The sequence below is a fragment of the Cervus canadensis genome, chromosome 33 (assembly GCF_019320065.1).
Source record: "Cervus canadensis isolate Bull #8, Minnesota chromosome 33, ASM1932006v1, whole genome shotgun sequence".
NCBI classification, from domain to species: Eukaryota; Metazoa; Chordata; class Mammalia; order Artiodactyla; family Cervidae; genus Cervus; species Cervus canadensis.
This window is the reverse complement of record NC_057418.1, coordinates 36,776,037-36,794,774: the sequence shown is the minus strand read 5'-3', so window position 1 is coordinate 36,794,774 and position 18,738 is coordinate 36,776,037. Positions and strand designations below refer to the sequence as shown.

The following is an 18,738-nucleotide window of genomic DNA, read 5'->3' as shown; positions in this document are numbered from 1 at the left end:
GGGCTCTTCAATAACCGGGCCTGGAGCCCCGAGCTTCCTGTGCAGCCCAGGGCCGGGCAGACCTCTCCACTGTCTGACAGAGGGCCAGACGGGACGCTACTTCAGGCTTTGCGACTCTGGCACCTGGAGCGCAGCCTCCTATGCCTGCCGCTTCCTGCCGACAACCCTTTACAGTATAGAGACTGTCTGCACCCGCGGGGAGCCGGCCACCCTCTGCCTGTATCAGTGCACCCGCCCAGGGCACCCCCGGAATCAAGGCCCCCAGACTAGCTTTTAGCTCCCGTTAGAATGTTAGTTGTGACATCTCTCAGGGGAAACACACCCCAGTTGGCTAATCTATGCAGGCAAGAACATTCTTTAATGACCGACAGACCCCGGAGTGCCCCCACCCCGGCGGTGAGCAGACATGCATGGGGCAGGCCTCGGGGAGGGCCACAGGGCTCCTCACTTGCGACGTTGGGGCTGGAGCGGTGGTCCGCCCGGTGCTTCATCAGCCGGTCATCGCCCGGCAGCTTCTTGGGCTCGCTGTACTCAGCCCAGGGCGTCTGCGGGCTCTCTGGGGACCCGTTCTGAGCCGAGTTGTTGTACAGCTCAAAGCCTTCGCTCTTTGGTCGGGGTTTACCTGACCCACGGCGGTCTGAAACTGAAATCAAAATACATTCAAGATCTGGTCGCTTGTTCACGACTGTATCTTACACACTGTTTGGTTTAAAGGCAACATGATTTACCAACATCTAAAATTCCCCAGGTAAGAACTGGTTTTTCATCAGAAGAAATGAGGTATTTTTACAGGAGAGCAGAGTCTGTCTAACTACTCTCCAGAAGGGGCTTCAGAAAGAGCGACACGGGTGGGCAGTGCGCTCTCGGAGCGCGCCTGCTCCGGTGACGAGACCACCGTCACTGGGACATCCTAGCTGAGCTGAAGCGTGAACACCCCTCCCGCACCTGCAAACCTGCATCAGTTCTGCCGTCGCTCAGGGTGTCCTCCTCCTGAGCCGCTCTCACCGGCTGTGGTCACGCACTCCTTACACCTTACTCTGCAGTCCTGCTACCCAACGGCCCTGACGTCTGGCTCCAACGCTTTCTCTCAGTGATTCCTAACTCATCATCAAGTTTGCTTCTTTTAAATGACTATAAACTCGGGGATCAGAATACCAATACATTAAGTATTATGCTATGACAAATGCAAAAAAAAGAAAAAGGCGCCGTCTATGAAGGCCGTGCCTTTTGCCCGTCTCCATGCACAGCAGCCCAGGCTATTGGGTGACCCGGGTGAGGCCAGCGTGAGGCCAGGCTCTGGGCTTGCCCAGGGTAGCGACCTACTCACCTACGGTGAGCCAAGGAAGTGCAAAGTAGACAGCAATTTCTAAGATAATGAGAGTCAGAACAGTTTTCCCTGGTTTCTGAACTAATTCTTTAAAAAGCCTGACGTCTGTGTTGACTTTTTTCTGAGGTTTTTGATGTACCTACAAAACCATGATTCCTATCAGCAAATTATTATTCAAAACTGACCTTTTACTTACAGTGGACTCTCCCTGTAACAATCACGTCCTGTCTCGGAGCATGTGAGCCGGACCTAACTGTTTGTAAACAGTCCTTCAGGAGAGAACTCTGCTTGTTTGTTCTCTGAAGACCTCACAACCTGTGACTGCCTGTCAGAGCTGAAAAATCATTCCTCCACTCACTACAGATGGCGTTCCCTGAGTGCTGGCATGGGGGACACTGGGGTCCCCCGCAGTCACCAGGCCTGTGCAGGTGAGGCCAGGGGCTCTTGGGGGCCAAATAAATTAGCACCATGTCCGAAGATCGGCTGGCCACACCTAGCCTGGGCCCTGGGAACCCATGAGCTTGGAGCCCAGCACCGTGCCCGAGGGCGCTCATCCCCACGCTGTTCTCTAGAATCAGGACAACGAACACAACAGGGCCTGCTTCGAAGGGTCTGTGAGTATTGGAAGAGGTCACACTGGCTGCCCGGCCCACGACAGGCAGTCGCAGCCCATGGAGGAGACGGCCCCTCCGCCCCCCTTACTTCTCTGCATCATAGGGGAAGGCTGGTTGAGCAGGGTGGCGAGGCCGTGGTAAATGGCTCCTTGCTTTGCCACTTCGAGCGTCACCACGGAGCTTGTCCTTGTCATCAGTTCTGCTGCCCTGGGAAGAGAGGTCACAGGGTGGGAACATGGGCAGGTGTCCCATCCCCTGGGCGGGCTGCGCCCCGCGGCCCCCCACTAGTTTGAGTCGAGGTCTCAGGCGCCCTGCCTCTGAGGACAACTCTGCACACAGCTCCTTTCGCTGCCTTGAGGCCAGCGAGGCGACCTGCAGAGATCTCGGCATGCGCTAGAGGCAAGGACGCCTTTCAGAGTAAAATACACACACTCTGATAAGTCTCCTCCTCTGAAAGGAGGGGCAGAGCTTTCAGCGAGGCTTTTGTCTTCTAACTCCAAATTTTAACGTGAACTACCCCCGGAAGTGCATGCTCTCATCTTTAAACAAATAAACGGTACCTTTCTTGAGAGAGTCCCACCAGACTCCGTCCGTCCACGCTGAGCAGCTGGTCACCTGCGGCGAGCCGCCCGTCCTGAGCACCCCAAGGCGCGGGCAGGTGAGGAGGGGGCGACAGCAGGGGAGAAGGGGAGGAGGAGGCCAGCGGTGAGCACACTCAGACTTGGGCTTTCGACAAACACACAACACTCTGGGGCTTCCGCTCTAACGTCTGTATACCCACCACGTCTGCAGCGCCTCCTTTCACAACGGACTTGACATAAATCCCAAGTTTGTCTTGACCAGCGCCCTAAACAAGACAAGGAAAAACCCCGCGTTGGAAACACAGCTAGAAATACAACACAGTACAAAGAATAAAACGTGTATAAGTGACTGCAATAAAACTCTCAGCTCTTGTTTTTACATGAAAGTTAGAAATGCAAAAACTGTATTAACAGAATGAACACTTCGGTAACTATAAGGAAACTCACAGGAAATGTACCTACTTTGTTTTCAGATTAAGAAAAATTACTCCTGAAATCCCATGGACAGAGGACCCTGGTAGGCTACAGTCCATGGGGTCGCAGAGTTGGACACGACTGAGCTACTTCACTTTCACCTTTCTTTCGCTCCTGAAAACTCAATTACCAGTCAGCTGAGGGACCACAGCAGACCCGCCACCCTGAAGGCAGGGACGCGCTCTCTCCCAGTGGGTGAGCTGCACTGACTTGTGCAATGATCACCTTAGCACACAAGCAGCTCCCCAGAGGGCTCTGCGTTCCAACAGTCGCCCGCCTCCCTCACACCCTTATTCTCTCATCGTTGCTGTTGTTCACTCAGTCGTGTCCAGCTCTTTGTGACCCCGTGGACTGTAGCCCGCCAGGCTCCTCTGTCCATAGGATTCACTCCCCAGGCAAGAATACTGAAGTGGGCTGCCATGCTCTCCTCCAAGGGATCTTCCCGATCCAGGGATTGAACCCCAGTCTCCTGCAGAGCAGGTGGATTCTTGACCACTGAGCCATTTGGGAGGTCCTATTCTTTCTGCACACACAGTTTAAAATTTAAAACAAGAAAAACCTTTCTGTTGCAAACGATGAGCGGGACTTCAGCAGAGACAATTACGGAGAAGACACTCCGCACTGCCGCAATGTAAGGGTCGTGTGCTGTAATGCTAAGAAGTTCTGAAGCTACGCACCCCCGTCTGGGGGAAGCGTGCACAGGCATGAAATGTCACTGGATGTTTCTGCTAATATTCTACACCTGAGTGTATTTCTTGGTTTGTGAACCTATGGCGTCACAAAAGCAACAATATAAGGCATCACAGAAAGTTATAAAGACGGTTTGATAAACGACTTAATGGACACGTTTTTCTACAACGCCCTGGAACTGCATGATCTCCACCTCAACCCTCCCTGTCGCCTCTGGTCAACAGGATGGTCCAGAACCGTCTGGCAGCTCCTGGTCAGGGAGGACTGCTGAGCAGAGGCCCTGCTGTGAGGCTGACAGCACCCCCCGCCCCGAAAGCCAGGTCCGCAGCTCCACCCCAGGCCCCTGTGCCTACATACCTGCGGGCGGACTCCATAAACACTCCACGCAGCCCCAGAGGCCCGCCCGGCTTTCCTGACTCTTCCCCTCAAGACCTGTCTCTGTCTGTACGTCTGCCCTGACCTTGTCACTCGTCTCCTGTCTGGTCCAGACATACGACTGCCCCCCGGAGGATACAGTGGTCCTTCCACACGACGCGGTGTCCCCGCCCTGTGTTCCGGGCTGGGCCCCTCTGCCACACACGCAGTTACTGGGGTACTTGGGAAAACTTGCACTTTGGGGTACATGTGAGGTCTCACACACACACACACACACACGTTTAGACATGTGTTTGTATAATCACTCAATGGGTTTCCCAGGTGGTGTAGCAGTAAAGAATCTATCTGCCAATGCAGAAGACCTGAGTTTGATCCCTGGGTTGGGAAGATCCCCTGGAGGAGGGCATGGCAACCCACTCCAAGTGTCCTTGCCTGGGGAACCCCGTGGACAGAGGGGCCTGGAGGGCTGCAGTCTGTGGGGCCACAAAGAGTTGGACACGACTGAGCACACAAAGAATGGATCACTCAGTGATGGTGACCTTTTGAATTTCAGCCCATCTCTTAGCCAAGAGTCAGCAAACACAGCTTCCACCTGCCTTCAAGGACACCAGCACGGTCTTCCCTGAACCCGGGCTGGGGTCAGGGTCAGACGGGCTGAGGGGAACCACCTCCAGGGCAGCCCCACTGGTTAGCTGGGCCCCTTCCCACACAACCTGATCAAACGGCTTCTTCAATGCTGTTCTGTGTTTCTGTGGAATACATGATTTGTTACCTAATCCAGTTGTCTGAAACACAGTTTCACTCATCCCACAGTCACGGAGTGCCTGCATCACCCCACCTCCTAAGACACGCAGACAGACACCACCCGCCTCCAACGCAGCTTACACTCAGCGGCTTTCTCTGTGCCTGTCAGACAGTTTCCGACAGGGCACCGAGAATCCCTCTTTTCCTGCAAGCACTGCACCATCATGTCCTTATAACTAAACCAGACTTTTTTTTTTTAAAAAAGGCTTTTAATACATAATTACTCTTTTCTTCTGTTCTCCATCTGACTGACAGAGAAAAGCAACACTTCTAAACTTCACATTCCCAGTTTTTAGTGCAAATGAACACAATGCATTTCCACAAGCACTACTCTTGGCGAGTACAACACTATCCTGGTAATTTAAATAATAAAAACTGTACTTTTAATGAAATAATCAATTACCACCATCTATGACTCAAAGAATCTCTAGCAGTAATACCAGCAACATAGTATTTTTAGTACCGCTGCTGTAAACAAAATATCAAATATATACTTTCAATATGTATGGATATTTTAATATGTATGGATATTTTAAAACAATCACATCAAGACTTCTTCCCCCATTTCTGGTATACTTTATAAGACTATTATTAACAAGGGAAAAATTTCATTTATTTAGGCCAACTGTAATAAGAAAAACTTTAATCTTTCTAAGGTCACAAAATGGAATGATACAAGCAAACAGCGGGAATACGGTCCTGTCCTCTAATAAACTGAGACCTGGCGAGCCTGCTTTGGCTGCACGTCCATCTGTGAGGTGTCTGCGCGTCACAGCTTCCGGTTTCCATGGCCACACTCCACACCTACTTCTGTCCCCAGCCGCTCCACTCAGACCAGCCATCGCACGCCATTCTAGAACACACAAGCTTCCATCCTGCGGACTCCGCATGAACCTCGGACAGTGCTCACACAGCCTGAAACTCTACCATGTCTTTAAGTAGATAATTTACCACATATCACATGCAATATAAAATTTAATAAATCTCGGTTTAAATATGCAAGTAACTGACCCCGTAATATAGATATTTCACAGCCTTATGAAAAATCTGACTTAAGTCACATCTGTAAACAAGCATTAGTTTACACTATAAATTTCAGAAGAGTCTTGGCGAGACATGGACGCTCTCCTAAGACTGACCCGCTGGCTCCTCTATCCAAGCTGCCTTAGGAGATTCTTCCTGAAGACAGCCCCCTGCCCCGAGAGGTGGCCAGCTGCCTGTAAGCAAGCAGAAGCCTCCTGCATGGGGCACCCACATCAAGTGCAGGCCCACCACATCGCCATGCGCCCCTTCTGCCCCTCAGCCACGTTCCTGCCACACACAATGAACTTCTGATGCAACAGGTCAGCCCGGATCCTTTGATCATCCGCCTCCTGGGCTCACCTGCCCACCCACTCACCGCACCTGCCCAGGCACGCCCTGGCTCACTCGTGTTCCCACGGCACCGCCCTTGCTCCTGAAGTCGGTACAGAGGGCCCTCTCCCGCTCCCTTCCAGGGGAGCTCCCAAACCCCTGTAGTCAGGCCACGGCAATGTGGTCAATCTAGACGCTACCTGAGTGAACACACAGGAGGTTACGGAGCAGTCGATTACCCACTATCAGTGAGCTGATAGACAATACTGATGACATCACAAACTCCTGGTGCAGAGCTGAGAACCCTGAGCGTTTCTGACTGTGACACCATGTGCCGTCCTCGGAGGGACAGCACCCTAGCGATGAGAAACACTGCTTTCTTACATGATGGGAATGTATCTAAACTCTAAGTGACAGTCATTTCTTTTAATTCCAAATAAGTTCAATTTCTAAGTATATGTCATTGTGACAAAATGTTTACATCTGAGGAGAAAAAGGACCTCAATTCAAAAGACCACTAGCATCTAAAAGGTCTATTTAAGGTTGGTCATAAGAATTGACTTTAATAAAAAGTCACTGAGAAAGCACCATGAAATACAATTGCTTAAAAAGATTCCTGGGGGTAGGGTAATATTCTAAGAGGTGTCCAAACTCTGGTTGACATTTGCGCGCTCCAAACGTGGCCTCAACCGTACCGTTTCCCTGGTGCGCGCTCCGTGACTCAGGGCTCTGCCTACACGCCTGTCAGTGTATGGCCATGCCCGCACACCTGCTCGATTCTGCAGCGACTGTCCCCAGGGGGCGGCCTCCTCTCTGGCTGGGTAGCTGCCGATTTGAGTCTTACATATATTTCACGCGTAGCTCACGGCTATAAACTGACCATAAAAATTCATAAATGCAACTAGTGTACAGATAAATCATAGGTTTTTCTGTAAGTTGCTATGAACTTTTTAGCCAACCCAAATACATATATTAAATCAACAGTACCTATATTAAATCCTTTCAGCCCCAAAGACCACAACCTTTGATCCAGTGCCTGGCTAAGGTGATCCAGTGCCTCAGTCTGGCCAGGGCAGGCTTGGCTGCACCGACCCTGGGACTCGGGGGACAGAGAGTTGGTGAGCTCTGCCTGGCCCCTGCCCACTGCCGTCTGAACTGGGAGCAAGTCAGCTCTTGGAAGGAACCAAGATACAGTCCTTCCTTAACACTACGGCATTCTCCTGCCACCAGTCCCATTTCATCTGAATAAAAACATTACAGACTGATAAAAAAATTCAACAAAACAAAATTAGTTTCAGAAATATTAAACCACTCGTGTCCTATTTCTATATAATAATGTACACACTAGCCCAGTAAGACTGAACTTAAAAAAAAAAGTATTGAACAAATCCCATTAAGTTCCTCTTTAATTACAAATACACACAATTACAATTCACCTTCTGGTAACTCTACTTTTTAAATTAACAAATAAAAATAAGGTCCAGAAATTACACCTTCTTGCTGCTATGTATCAAGGCATCCCACCTGTCATTAAAAGAACGTAAGGATGAACTACCTAAGCACCGACCAACAGCCAACAGTGGACGCAGAGAGCCTCCAGACGCCGGTGAAGCTGTGTAAGGGCCGGCGTTGGCAGCCAGAGGCCCAGGGCGCAGGGCCTGGGGCGGGGGGCGCGTCCCAACCGAAACTCGCGGTCCAGAGCAAAGTCCGTCCAGCTCCAAAGACTGAGTAGGAAGAGTCTACAGTGTCTCACCAGCAACACACAGTGACGACACTGAAATCACAACTGCATCGAAGGAGACACACTATTGATTTCAGTTTCCCTAATTTTTTTAATGCAGTTAATGGGAAATTTTGATTTACCTACATAGCCTGAGTTATTGGACGATGTTGCCCCAAAACTAAGCTTTTCATAGTAAACCTATGTCATCAGTAACCACAGCTACTAACAATAAGTCTGTAATTATGCAGAAAATTGTGTAAAAACAAACTCTTCCCATAATGCAACATATATGCTAACATTATACACCTTGATTGCCAACCGTGAGAAGAGTAACCACAGTATAATAACTAAATGCACAGTGTAAAAAAATTCAGTAACTACTTGCCTAAAGATATCTAAACTGGCATTTGAAAAAACATTACTGCATTTTTGGTCTATTTGTATTCTTATCTGTTTGGTCTATTTGTTATTTATGAAATCAAAATGAAAAGAAACACTATTCAGAATTACCCACTCCCCATGTGGCAAATCAAATACCTTTTTAAAAACTACCTTCTGGAAAGCAGTGATATATTCCACATGTATCAGGCACGGCAAATTCCACTGGATACCATTTTGTAATTTAATTCCATTTAAATAGTAAAAGTACATTTCTAAAAACCAAAATGAAGTCTCCCCTCCCAGAGGCGCTACTGAGGGTGAGAAGGCAGCACAGTCCCGCAGCCTCTGTCCAGCCTCCACGCCGAGTACCGTGGTTTCGGGGCTCTCGCTCGCACCGGCCGGGGCACAGGAGGAGGCCGGGGGCCAGCCCGCGGCCCTGTGCAGGCAGCCACGGTGGACCCCTGAGGGCACGCCTGTGCGAGCCCAGGATTCCATCCTAAACGCATCTTGGAGCAGCTTTCCTTTCCCTTCGGAGGGTAGAGAAGGAGGCTCGAGGAGAAGGCGTCCGCGAGGGGGAGGAGAGGGGAGGGCAGTACCTCACCTGAGTTTACCCGGGGCAGGTATGCGGGGACGGCGGGGCTGGCGGAGGCGCCCGGACACCGGCAGAGCCACACACGCCTCCCAGCATGGACAGACACGCGCACCTCTTGGGCAGCTGCCCCGCGGTCCGAGGGAATGGCCGCCGAGTCTGGAGGAGGCCGCCCCTCTACCTTCTCAGGCACCTTGGGAAAGACTGAAGTGCAGGTGCGCTCACCTCCCACTTAGAGACTCCGTCAGAGGGGCCCACGCTCCCAACATTCCAGCTGCAATTTCCGACTGAGCGTGGGAGTGTGATGTGACTAACAGCATAAAAACATCATTACAACACAATCCAAAATGGAAAAAAAGGCAGCAGCAGAAGGAAGACCGAGCTGCCAGCCAAAGAGCATGAATTCAGCCTATTGTTCCCAGGCGTGGAAACAGGCAGGGGCCGGGATGACCTAAGAGCCGGGCGTGTTTAAAACTCATCAGGCCGTCAGGACAATGCTCTGCCGCCTCCTCCTCGGGGTCTGGAGCCGCTGCTTCTGGTCAGACAAGAGTTCTGATTCATGAACAACTGAAGTTCAGACAAGAGGTTCAACAACACCGCTGCACTCGCGCTCTCTGCTAGGAGTGACCTTAGTTCTGAGACAATCGGTCAGGACGCGTCCCACCCTGGCCACCTGGACGCCCCGTGAGGTGAGCGCCCCTCTGCCTGCAAGGCCAGGGCTGTGCACTCGTTTCCTGTTTATGTTCAGTACAAGCGACGAACAGCCTGTTATCTGTCCTCCCACTCTCCAAGAGATAAAGGGAGCAGACGCGCAGCCTCTGATGCCAGGGCCCCAGACGGGCCGCAGGGGACCGCGGGGTCCTGAAGGGTGCACGCAGAAGAGGGTGCAAGCAGGGGTCTCCAGGGTGCAGGCGCAGCCTCCCGAGGGTCTCAGAGAGGGAGGTGATGCCAGTGCCCCGCAGCCTCTGCATGTGGACGCCCGGGCAGGCAGGCCAGCGCGGGGAGCCCTGACCCCGGGCGGGGCTGAGGGCACGGGCAGGGCCGGGCTCTCTGGACCATCCCCAGGCGGGCCCCCCACCACGGCCCTGCACCCAGACGCCCTACAGCATCTCTTTCCACGGGAACCGCCGGGGGAAAGGAGGTTCTGCTTCAGAGAACTAACATTCCCGTTCCAATGACACTGTTTCACACTGCAACTGAGTCAGTGTCAGGCAACCAAAGAAACGTGCACTCAGGCCACGACTGCAGACAGAGGTGAGAGCGCCGTTATCCACACATGTCACCGTGAGAACAGAGACACAAGCTGTCCAGACTCACAGCAGCAGCCGTGCGGGAGCGTCACACGGCCCCCTGCGCTTCCGGGAAAGAGCTGAGCGCCTCCCGGGCCCTCCTGTCGCAGTTGCTCCCCCCGGGTCCCGGCGAGGACGCACGTGGAGGCCCCAGGAGCCTCACACACTGGACGTGGCTCACACGTACTGGTCCAGTGGTGAGGAGGTGACGCATCGGTGAACACTGCTTTTACCCTCTCCTTTCTAAGGCACAGCAGTTTTTTTAAGCTAACCAAAGATTTAAAAACTTAATACTATATACAGTTAGACCACAACCAGGATTCAATTAGCCATTCACTTCTAAGTAAAACAGTAAAACCTCCTAATAAGTACCTTTCAAACTGTCACTTTTACGCTTTCAGAAAAGACCTGCTGAGGACAAAGCCTGCAGTAACCACCACCTGAACGGCCAACGTCCTGCACTGTGGACATTCTTGCGTCTGTGCTCAGCAATTCTACAGCAGTCGCGACCACTATTTCAAGCAGCGTCCACCATACCACAATTTGTCTTTTTCTTGTATAGAGCACAGAACAGCCTCTTATTCCCCGAGCCCTGAGAAGCCGCAGCACGGAGCTGCAGGGCAGCAAGCACCCCGGTGTGTGACCACGAGCTCCCGGAGCGGGGCATCAGCGACAGGCTGCAGCAGCTCGCGGGCGGACAGCGGCCGCCGGGGCCCCGAGGAGACTCACCGCAGGCTCTGCCCTCCCGACAACGGAGAACCACATCTCTCTCGGGCACATGGACCTCTCAGCCGGAACACCACTGCCTGGTCCTGCACTGGCGACAGCCGACACACAGCTAGTCTCTCAAGAGTGACCACCGCGGGCATTGAGCAACTCCAAGCAGCGCCTGGGCAACCTCGGGCTCTTACGTAACCAGGCAGCTCAGATTCTCGCTTACTTTGTACTTTATTAAACTTTAAAAAGAGTTAGAAAAATAAAAAGGAGGAAACAGTTTCTATTTTAAAAATCCAAACTAAACAGGAAGCGCCATGCCGGCCCTCAGCTGAGTGAGAGGCAGCACCCTGACCCCCCAGCCCCCACCGTGGACGGCGCGGACAAGCCTCGGCATCTGGATTCCATAAAGCGGCTGCAGCCGGGAGGGGCGCTGGCGGGCTGACATCAAAGTCCGCCAGGCGCACAGCCCCGAAGCCACAGGCTGACTGGGAAGGCGGAGGACGGAGCCAAACGCTGACACAAAGGCCCAGACAGCTCAGAGGAAAAAACAGCAGCCAGACAGGGCTCCCAGGCTGACGGGGGACCGCGGGCGGCCGCAGGGACCAGCTCCAAGGCCCCCAGCCCTCTTCCGGGGCTCGAGCTGCGGCCACGCCCAGGGCTGCACGGCTGCCAAGAGGGGGGCAGGGTAGGCCTGAGCCCCTGCACCCCGGGCAGAGCCCACCCACGCCATCGGCACAGACCTACACCGTGCACCAGCAGGGCGCAGCTCCGCAACGTGTGTCCAGCATGGCCTGCTCTCCCTGCAAGTCCCGGAGAAACCACAGCTGAGCTGGAGAAAAGCGGGTTTGTTGCAGCAGTCCAGCCCACTGGTGAACAGACGCGAATGGACGCCTTCACGCCTGAGAGCTGCACGCTGCCTAGTTACCAGGGCACAGTCTCTGAGGTGCCTCCTTTTCAGCACCTGTGAGCCCGAACAAGTCTGTATCTCTGCCTCCTGCCCTCTGGGTTCCACATGCTCGTATCCAACACAAGCAAACAGGAAAGCATCCCCAGGCCTGCAGCTGCCTGCTCCCGCCCGCCCCACCCGCCCCACCTGTCCCGAGCACAACACTCAGGACCTGCACCAGAAGGGGTCAGCTCGAGTCCCGGCTGGCGGGCTGCCCTGGAGCACGCCCGCTGCCACGCCCCGGCCCCTGGCTCCAGTGCTGGCAAGGAAGTCCTCCCACACACCCCTGCCCTGAGATCACGGCTCCCGCCCGTCCCCTTGCTGTTTCAAACCCTTGTCCTTCTGCGGGTGAGCTCCACCTGCGAACCGCGTGTCTTTAAAAGGGACGAAGCCCCCTCTCCCCCTCTGCTCCCCCAGACACGACTGGGGCACCGCTCCCTCGCTGCAGCTCCCAGCACGCCACGCATCTGAACAGGCGGCCAGAGGCCCCCTGCGCCCCTCCACACACGGGCTCTGGAGCAGGTACCCCGAGAGCGCCACACGCACAGCACTTCATTCCCATGCCCGGCCCTCAGAGGCGGAACCGGAAAGGCCGCCGACTCAGGCTTAAAGGACAGAGGATGGCAGCCGCGCCCCCGCCCCGTCCTACCTTTGCGGCGACAATGCTAAGGCCCATTCCGTTCTGCTTTTTGAGGGTCACAGTGATGATTTCAGGTTCTTTACGCAGAGGCTGCGCCTAGGGATGAAAAGAGAAGTTTACTGAGGGCTGAAACCAAAGAGGAAACAGAAGCAGTAAAAACCAGCCCTTGATGGGGCAACCTGGTAAAGTAAATACCAGCATTCTTTCTTGACCCCAGAGCCGTCAAGAGAGTCATCACAATGCTAAATATTTACAAGTTGTTTAAAGATGTTAATTTACAACACAACACAACCCTGGAAGCACCACCATGTAAGAAAAACTTGGTCTTAAAGACACTACAATTTTACTTTATTATCTTTTAACACAAAATCACTGGACATTTTTTGAAGAAGAAATTTAAACTTATTCTATACTATCCAGGGGGAAGACAGCTATAACATAACAAAGATGCTCTCACATCTCTGTATCTTGTGAAAAGTGAAGTCGCTCCGTCATGTCTGATTTTTTGCGACCCCATGGACTGTAGCCTGCCAGGCTCCTTCATCCATGGATTTTCCAGGCAAGAAAGAATACTGGAGTGGATCGCCATTTCTTTCTCTGGGGATCTTCCCAAACCTGGGATCGAACCCAGGTTTCCTGCACTGCAGGCAGACTCTTTACCATCTGAGCCACCACAAACCTATCTTGTGAAAATTCAACTGCAAAAATACACTGCCTCAGCCTTCAGGCAGTGGGCCCAAAGCTCAGCGTGCCTCTGTGAAGCCTGTGGTGGGGGATCAACCGGAAGGGACAAAGTGCGTGCCCATTAAGGCCAGTTCCCAACAGATCCACAGACAATGAGAAAGGGAAGCCATCCACGGAAGCCATACGGTCTACGTACATCCTGCCTCACGTGAACAAGTTAACAAAGTTAAAGAAGAACATCACCCGGCCCACATACCAGGAATTCAGTTAATTATATATGTAAGTATGAGGGCACACTGCCAAAAAGTAGTGATTATACACACAGCTTGTTTATTTGGAACCAAAGTCTGTATGAGACCATTTTAAGGGAAATAAATAAGATAAGGTGACAAAGCTTCCACAAAGGATCAGGACCTAAAACTGCCTGAGATCCACAAATAAACCAGAAAGATGGAAAAAAATCAGCGATTCCCTCTAAAGAGCTTGTTCTTCTATAAAATCTGGAAGCTAGAAACTGCTGCTATTAGCGCAACAGCAGCTGATACCGGCACGCGTGGCAGTCACTCTGCCGACAGTCAAACGCGGTCTCCCTGGTGTAACAGCAATCACCAGCGAAGGCAAGCTTTGGAGACGCTCAAATGCAAAACAAAACCGCTCAGTTTTTCTACTGAGCAAAAACAACTTTGGATTTAATAAACAAAACACACATCCACCGTTGCCTTATGTGTAAGCACTGCCTCCTCACATGATGTGTCTTCTTAGAAATTAGGTGAGAACCAGGTGTGTGGTTCTGAGTGACCAATGGATAATTCAGGAGGTCACCACAGGAAGCTTCTAGAGCTCCAGAAGACTTGTGGTCGTTCTTCACAGCCAAGAGCCCCCAACTTTGGCCCAGGGGGCCGAATGGCCACGCCCAGCCACGGAACACACTGGCCCCTGTCCACCGTTACCTGCCAGACGGGCGGCCACACCTACTGGGCTCCTCCGAAGCCTTGCGTGGCTTAGGAGTCAGTTACTTAAGGTGAACGAAACAGAAGAATGAAATACTAAAAGGAAAGACTTGACTCGTCTGTGTTCTCTGGACTGACGTGCAGCGTACGTAGGAAAAGACAACTCTGGTCTGGCATCCCTTTCTAAGACATGGTGAAGGTCCCTTTCTGGTTTAAAACTCTGCAAGAAGCAAGGCAGGGTTTCCCCTAAAATCTATAAGCCAGCAAACACTAATGGGACTGGCCAGTCTTTCACTAAGATACAAAATATCAATAAATGATTTGGTACATAGTTAAGGCAGCGTAGGGGCATCCTTGGTGGCTCAGACGGTAAAGAATCAGCCTGCAAAGCAGGGGACATGGGCTCAGTCCCTGGGTTGGGAAGACTTCCTGGAGAAAGGAATGGCTACCCACCCCAGGATTCCTGCCTGGAGAGTTCCACGGACAGGAGCCTGGCGGGCTGGAGTCCATGGGGTCGCAGAGAGTTGGACACAACTGAGTGACTAACACTTTCACTAAGGTAGGACTGACTAGAAAATAGAAAATACTTTTATCACAGAAAAATTATTCTAATAAAACCCGTTAAGATTACCATAGTAATGTATCTAAAAAACACGTGTGAGGTTTAACTGTCTTATCAACAGGCATCAGTGTTCCTATCTGGCCTCTCTGTGTGGCCTCTGGGATCTGAACTCCCTGACCAGACTGAACCTGTGGTCTGCATTGGGGGCTCAGAGTCTCAGCTACTGGGTGACCAGGTAAGTCCCCAAACAGGCATATTCCTAAAAGCAACATCTGTTTATAGATGAAACTGTATAGACGTAGCCTGAAGTATTTTCAAATCGAAAGGAATCAAGTTTCCTCTACTGGTCCGTCTGCCACCTCACGATACTTGCCAGTTCTGTGTTCTCCCGCAGAAGGTGACTCTCGTAATCTGCACCTTCAAAATATATCGTCCAGGTGCCTGGGGAGCGTGGGTGAGGAATTAACCTGCAAAACCCTGGAGAGGAAAACAGGCAGGAGTGAGGACGAACGGCCGCGGCGTCAGAGCCCTGAGCTCCATCCAGCAGGGGCGGAGCGCGGCACTGAGGCGCGGAGCGTCCCCCTTTTCAGTCCACACCCCCCGTCTCTCTGAGAAGTGAATTAGCAGACATTCACCATCACGTGTCTATCTGAACACAGAACCTGTACACAAGTATTTGTATCAGCCTTATTTGTGATTAAAATCTATTTGCTTTGGTCCAATGTAATTTCAACACCAACCAGAAAAGCAAAACTGGTTTCCACCTCTACTTTATTTCAGCGTTCTTCTCACGTCTATGAGAAATTACAGAATCGCACTGAAATGTTTCCTTGCAGATCTGTCTCCTCCGCTCGACTAGGAGCTCCTCAGTCAGACTGAGAACCCCTGACAGACAGGAGGGAAGGACAGAGGGACCAGACAACAACTGTGGTAGAAGCCTGCCGGCAGGCTCGCCCCCAAGATCGGTGACTTACTCTAGTGGAACAGTGGTCCCGGGGAAGGAGGGCCTCCTCACTCCTCTCTGTCCTCATTTCCTTGGAGGCCACATTTACTGTTTTTCCAAAAACGTGACGACGTTTTAAAGAACATCTTCAATATTTTCATCAGGGACTACCGACATCTTTTTAAGACTAAGCCTGCGTCATCCCTCATCTGTAAGATCTTACAGGATCTTCCAGAAATTTTGTGACAAAGTTGTATCACACACAAACACGGACACAGTTCTTTCCTCTCAAGCGGCCTCATTAGCGCCAGCTGACAGTTAGGAAGAGCACACTGTACTCCAGACACCCCCGGCCCTGGCACCTCTGTGCTCACTTGGAGTCACGACTGGGTCAGAGACATACAGCCCAGAGCAGGGGTGGTGTGGCCGCCCACTGCCCGGGTGGACGGTCGGGGTGGCGGGGCCTCAGGGCTCATCTGGCCCTGCCGCTGACCGCTCTGCTCAGGTGGCACCCACACACGGGGCGGACGGAGCCCCAGGTGCACGCGGAGCCGGAGGGAGGACAGTGCCAGGGCCGGCGAGCGGGAACCACGCCGCCAGGTGAGCAGGGGCACCCCGGTGGCCCCGCACGTCTGCTCTGACCCAATCGTGACGCCAAGTGAGCAGAGGGGCCCCGGGCAGCTGCGCCACACCTGCTCTGACCCCACATCACCACCGACCGCGTCCCTCCCAGCCCTGGGCCCCGACCTTCCCAGAAGCGTGCTGGGTGTGCACAGGGGGGCTGGCCTGACACACATCAACACACAACCAACACCAGGCCGCTGGCACGCAGGGAGGGCAGACTCCGGGCTGGGAAGGCAGCCCACCTCTCTGGCAGAGAGGGTCCAGGAACTCCTGCAGGCCGCTGGGGACGTTCCTGACGACGTCGCAGGAGTAGCCGTCCTCGGGCAGGAGGAAGGGCAGCTGCAGGTCGGGGTCCTCCTCCAGCCGCACCTCCCGGCCGTCGCTGCGCGCCAGCTCGTCTGCCGTGTTCTCGGCCACGGCCACCACGTTCTCGATCAGGTCCTGCTCAGAAAACAGACGCGGGCTTGGGAGACGCGCGGCGGGCGGTGCGGCTGACCAGTGATGACCAGACGCGCTTGGTCATGCGCGGTGTGGCCACACACACGCGGGGCGACTCACAGAGGGAAAGCCAGCTCACCCTCAGCTCAGACCGGCCTGGGGAGCGACCGAGCTCTGGCACGGCACACACTCTTACTGTTTGCGCTAAAGATACTAATTTGTAAGTGAACACCTATAGTTCTAAATAGAAACTATTTTGATTACAAGAAAATAAGTTTTTTTCCTTTTTAAAAATAATTTTTTCCTTGCACAGTTTTTTAAACATCGAGTTGCTAATAACCTTATTTTTGTACTTAATGAGAGGAAAAAGTTCACACAATGTCAAATATTAAAAAAATATGTAGTCCCAGGTTATGTAGAGATTGTTGCCTTATGATGGGTTTACACGTGATTTCTGTTTACGAACTTTCACTTACTAGATAATGTACACACAGAACAGTTCACAGAGTGAACACCCCCTCCTCACCCCAGGGAGGGGACAGAACCACACCCCAGAGAAGCTGCCCTCCCTGCCCTGTCCTGTGTCCCCAAAGTCACGGCCACCAGGCTTCTCCCAGGGTCCCCCCGTGTCTCTGAGCCCACAGTGTAGACAGCGGCTCTACCCTCCCGCGGGGCTTAACCCTCCGTGCGGTTACAGCCCCCTCCCAATGTGCAGCCACGTCAGGCCCCCTTTCGGGACTGTGCCCCAGTCTATCTGGGGACTGTTAGTAGGTTCCGGTCTTGTGGATTCAGCCCCTGCCTTCTGTCGGCATCCGTGGGATCGGGTCCCCTGCACACTGAACTCTCAGGACGCCTGCATCCAGCTGCTGTTAACGCGGGGCTGTTCTTAGGCAGTGTTTCATAAAGAGCCGGCTGCATCGCGCACTGTTCTCTGTGCTCTCTGCCCTCTGGAGAGATCTCTGGACAGCACACTCTGCTCTGCGTGAGGAGCTGACTTCCCCAGGCAGGCGCCTCGACGCAGCTCTGGGAGGCAGCCCCCGGGGGAGGCCTTGCCCTGCTGCTGGCAGCCAACGTGAGGGGCCCTGGGGTCTCAGGTCTCAGCGCTGAGCCCCGAACTCAGGGTGACGGCACCTTCCTCACTCCCCGCCCTGGCTTTCCAAGAACCTCATTCCCTGAATTAAATCCCCGTCTACTTAAAATGCTTATGTGGTTTCTACTTCTTGCACGGAACCTTAACTCCTACAGATGTCAACCGCAAAAGTGACCTTGTAAGATGATCAAGTCAACTTTCTCGCTCTCTCTTCCTTTTCCCCACACAGACATGGTGCGTGGTGACTGGCGCCCCACTTACCGCAGGGACAAAGGGCTCGTCGGGGGCACAGTGGTAATTCTGCAGTAAGGCTTGGAGCTGCAGGGAATTCAACTTGAAGCAGGTGCTATTTATATTTGGAATGTCATCAGGTGCGTACTTATCCATTGTAAGCAAAGTGGTTGCCTGTGAACAAGCGACAGAAACTACCATGATTTAAAAGTATTTCATAAGTATTCCTCTTTATGTAATATTTGGATGGCATCACCGACACGATGGACACGGGTTTGGGTAAACTCCGGGAGTTGGTGATGGACAGGGAGGCCTGGCGTGCTGCAATTCATGGGGTCGCAAGGAGTCGGACACGACTGAGCGACTGCACTGAACTGAAGTAACTTGCCAATTTGACTTTAAAATGCCAGGTGTTTTTAAGAAAACACACTTCCATTCACATTACCTATGTGCGTCAAGTTCAACTCAATGCACCGCCTATTTCAAGGTGTTGGATGACGTCTTGTGTGTGTACTCCACAGATTCAGTCGTGTCTGACTTTGTGACCTGATGGACTGTAGCCCCCCAGGCTCCTCTGTCCATGGACTTCCCCAGGCAAGAGTACTGGAGTGGGCTGCCATTTCCTTCTTCAAGGGATCTTCTTTTATTAAAATTGTATGTATAATAAGACTCAATAATTTATGTGCAGAAACCATTTAAAAAGCCTTAGAAAC

At 52.6% G+C, this 18,738-nt stretch overlaps 1 protein-coding gene across 4 annotated transcripts in view; it reads right to left on the bottom strand.

Moving 5' to 3' along the window:
- Positions 1–18,738, bottom strand: part of AFDN (afadin, adherens junction formation factor) — a 121,386-nt gene that overhangs the window by 17,099 nt on the left and 85,549 nt on the right. For all 4 annotated transcript variants that reach the window (XM_043457438.1, XM_043457435.1, XM_043457436.1 and 1 more), the window contains 8 exons: positions 18,056–18,199; positions 16,509–16,707; positions 15,073–15,176; positions 12,513–12,599; positions 2,723–2,788; positions 2,502–2,575; positions 2,030–2,148; positions 449–643 (listed from right to left, as the gene is read on the bottom strand). In XM_043457438.1, the coding sequence (XP_043313373.1) occupies positions 449–643; positions 2,030–2,148; positions 2,502–2,575; positions 2,723–2,788; positions 12,513–12,599; positions 15,073–15,176; positions 16,509–16,707; positions 18,056–18,199 (988 nt within the window). The remainder of the gene's footprint in view (positions 1–448; positions 644–2,029; positions 2,149–2,501; positions 2,576–2,722; positions 2,789–12,512; positions 12,600–15,072; positions 15,177–16,508; positions 16,708–18,055; positions 18,200–18,738) is intronic.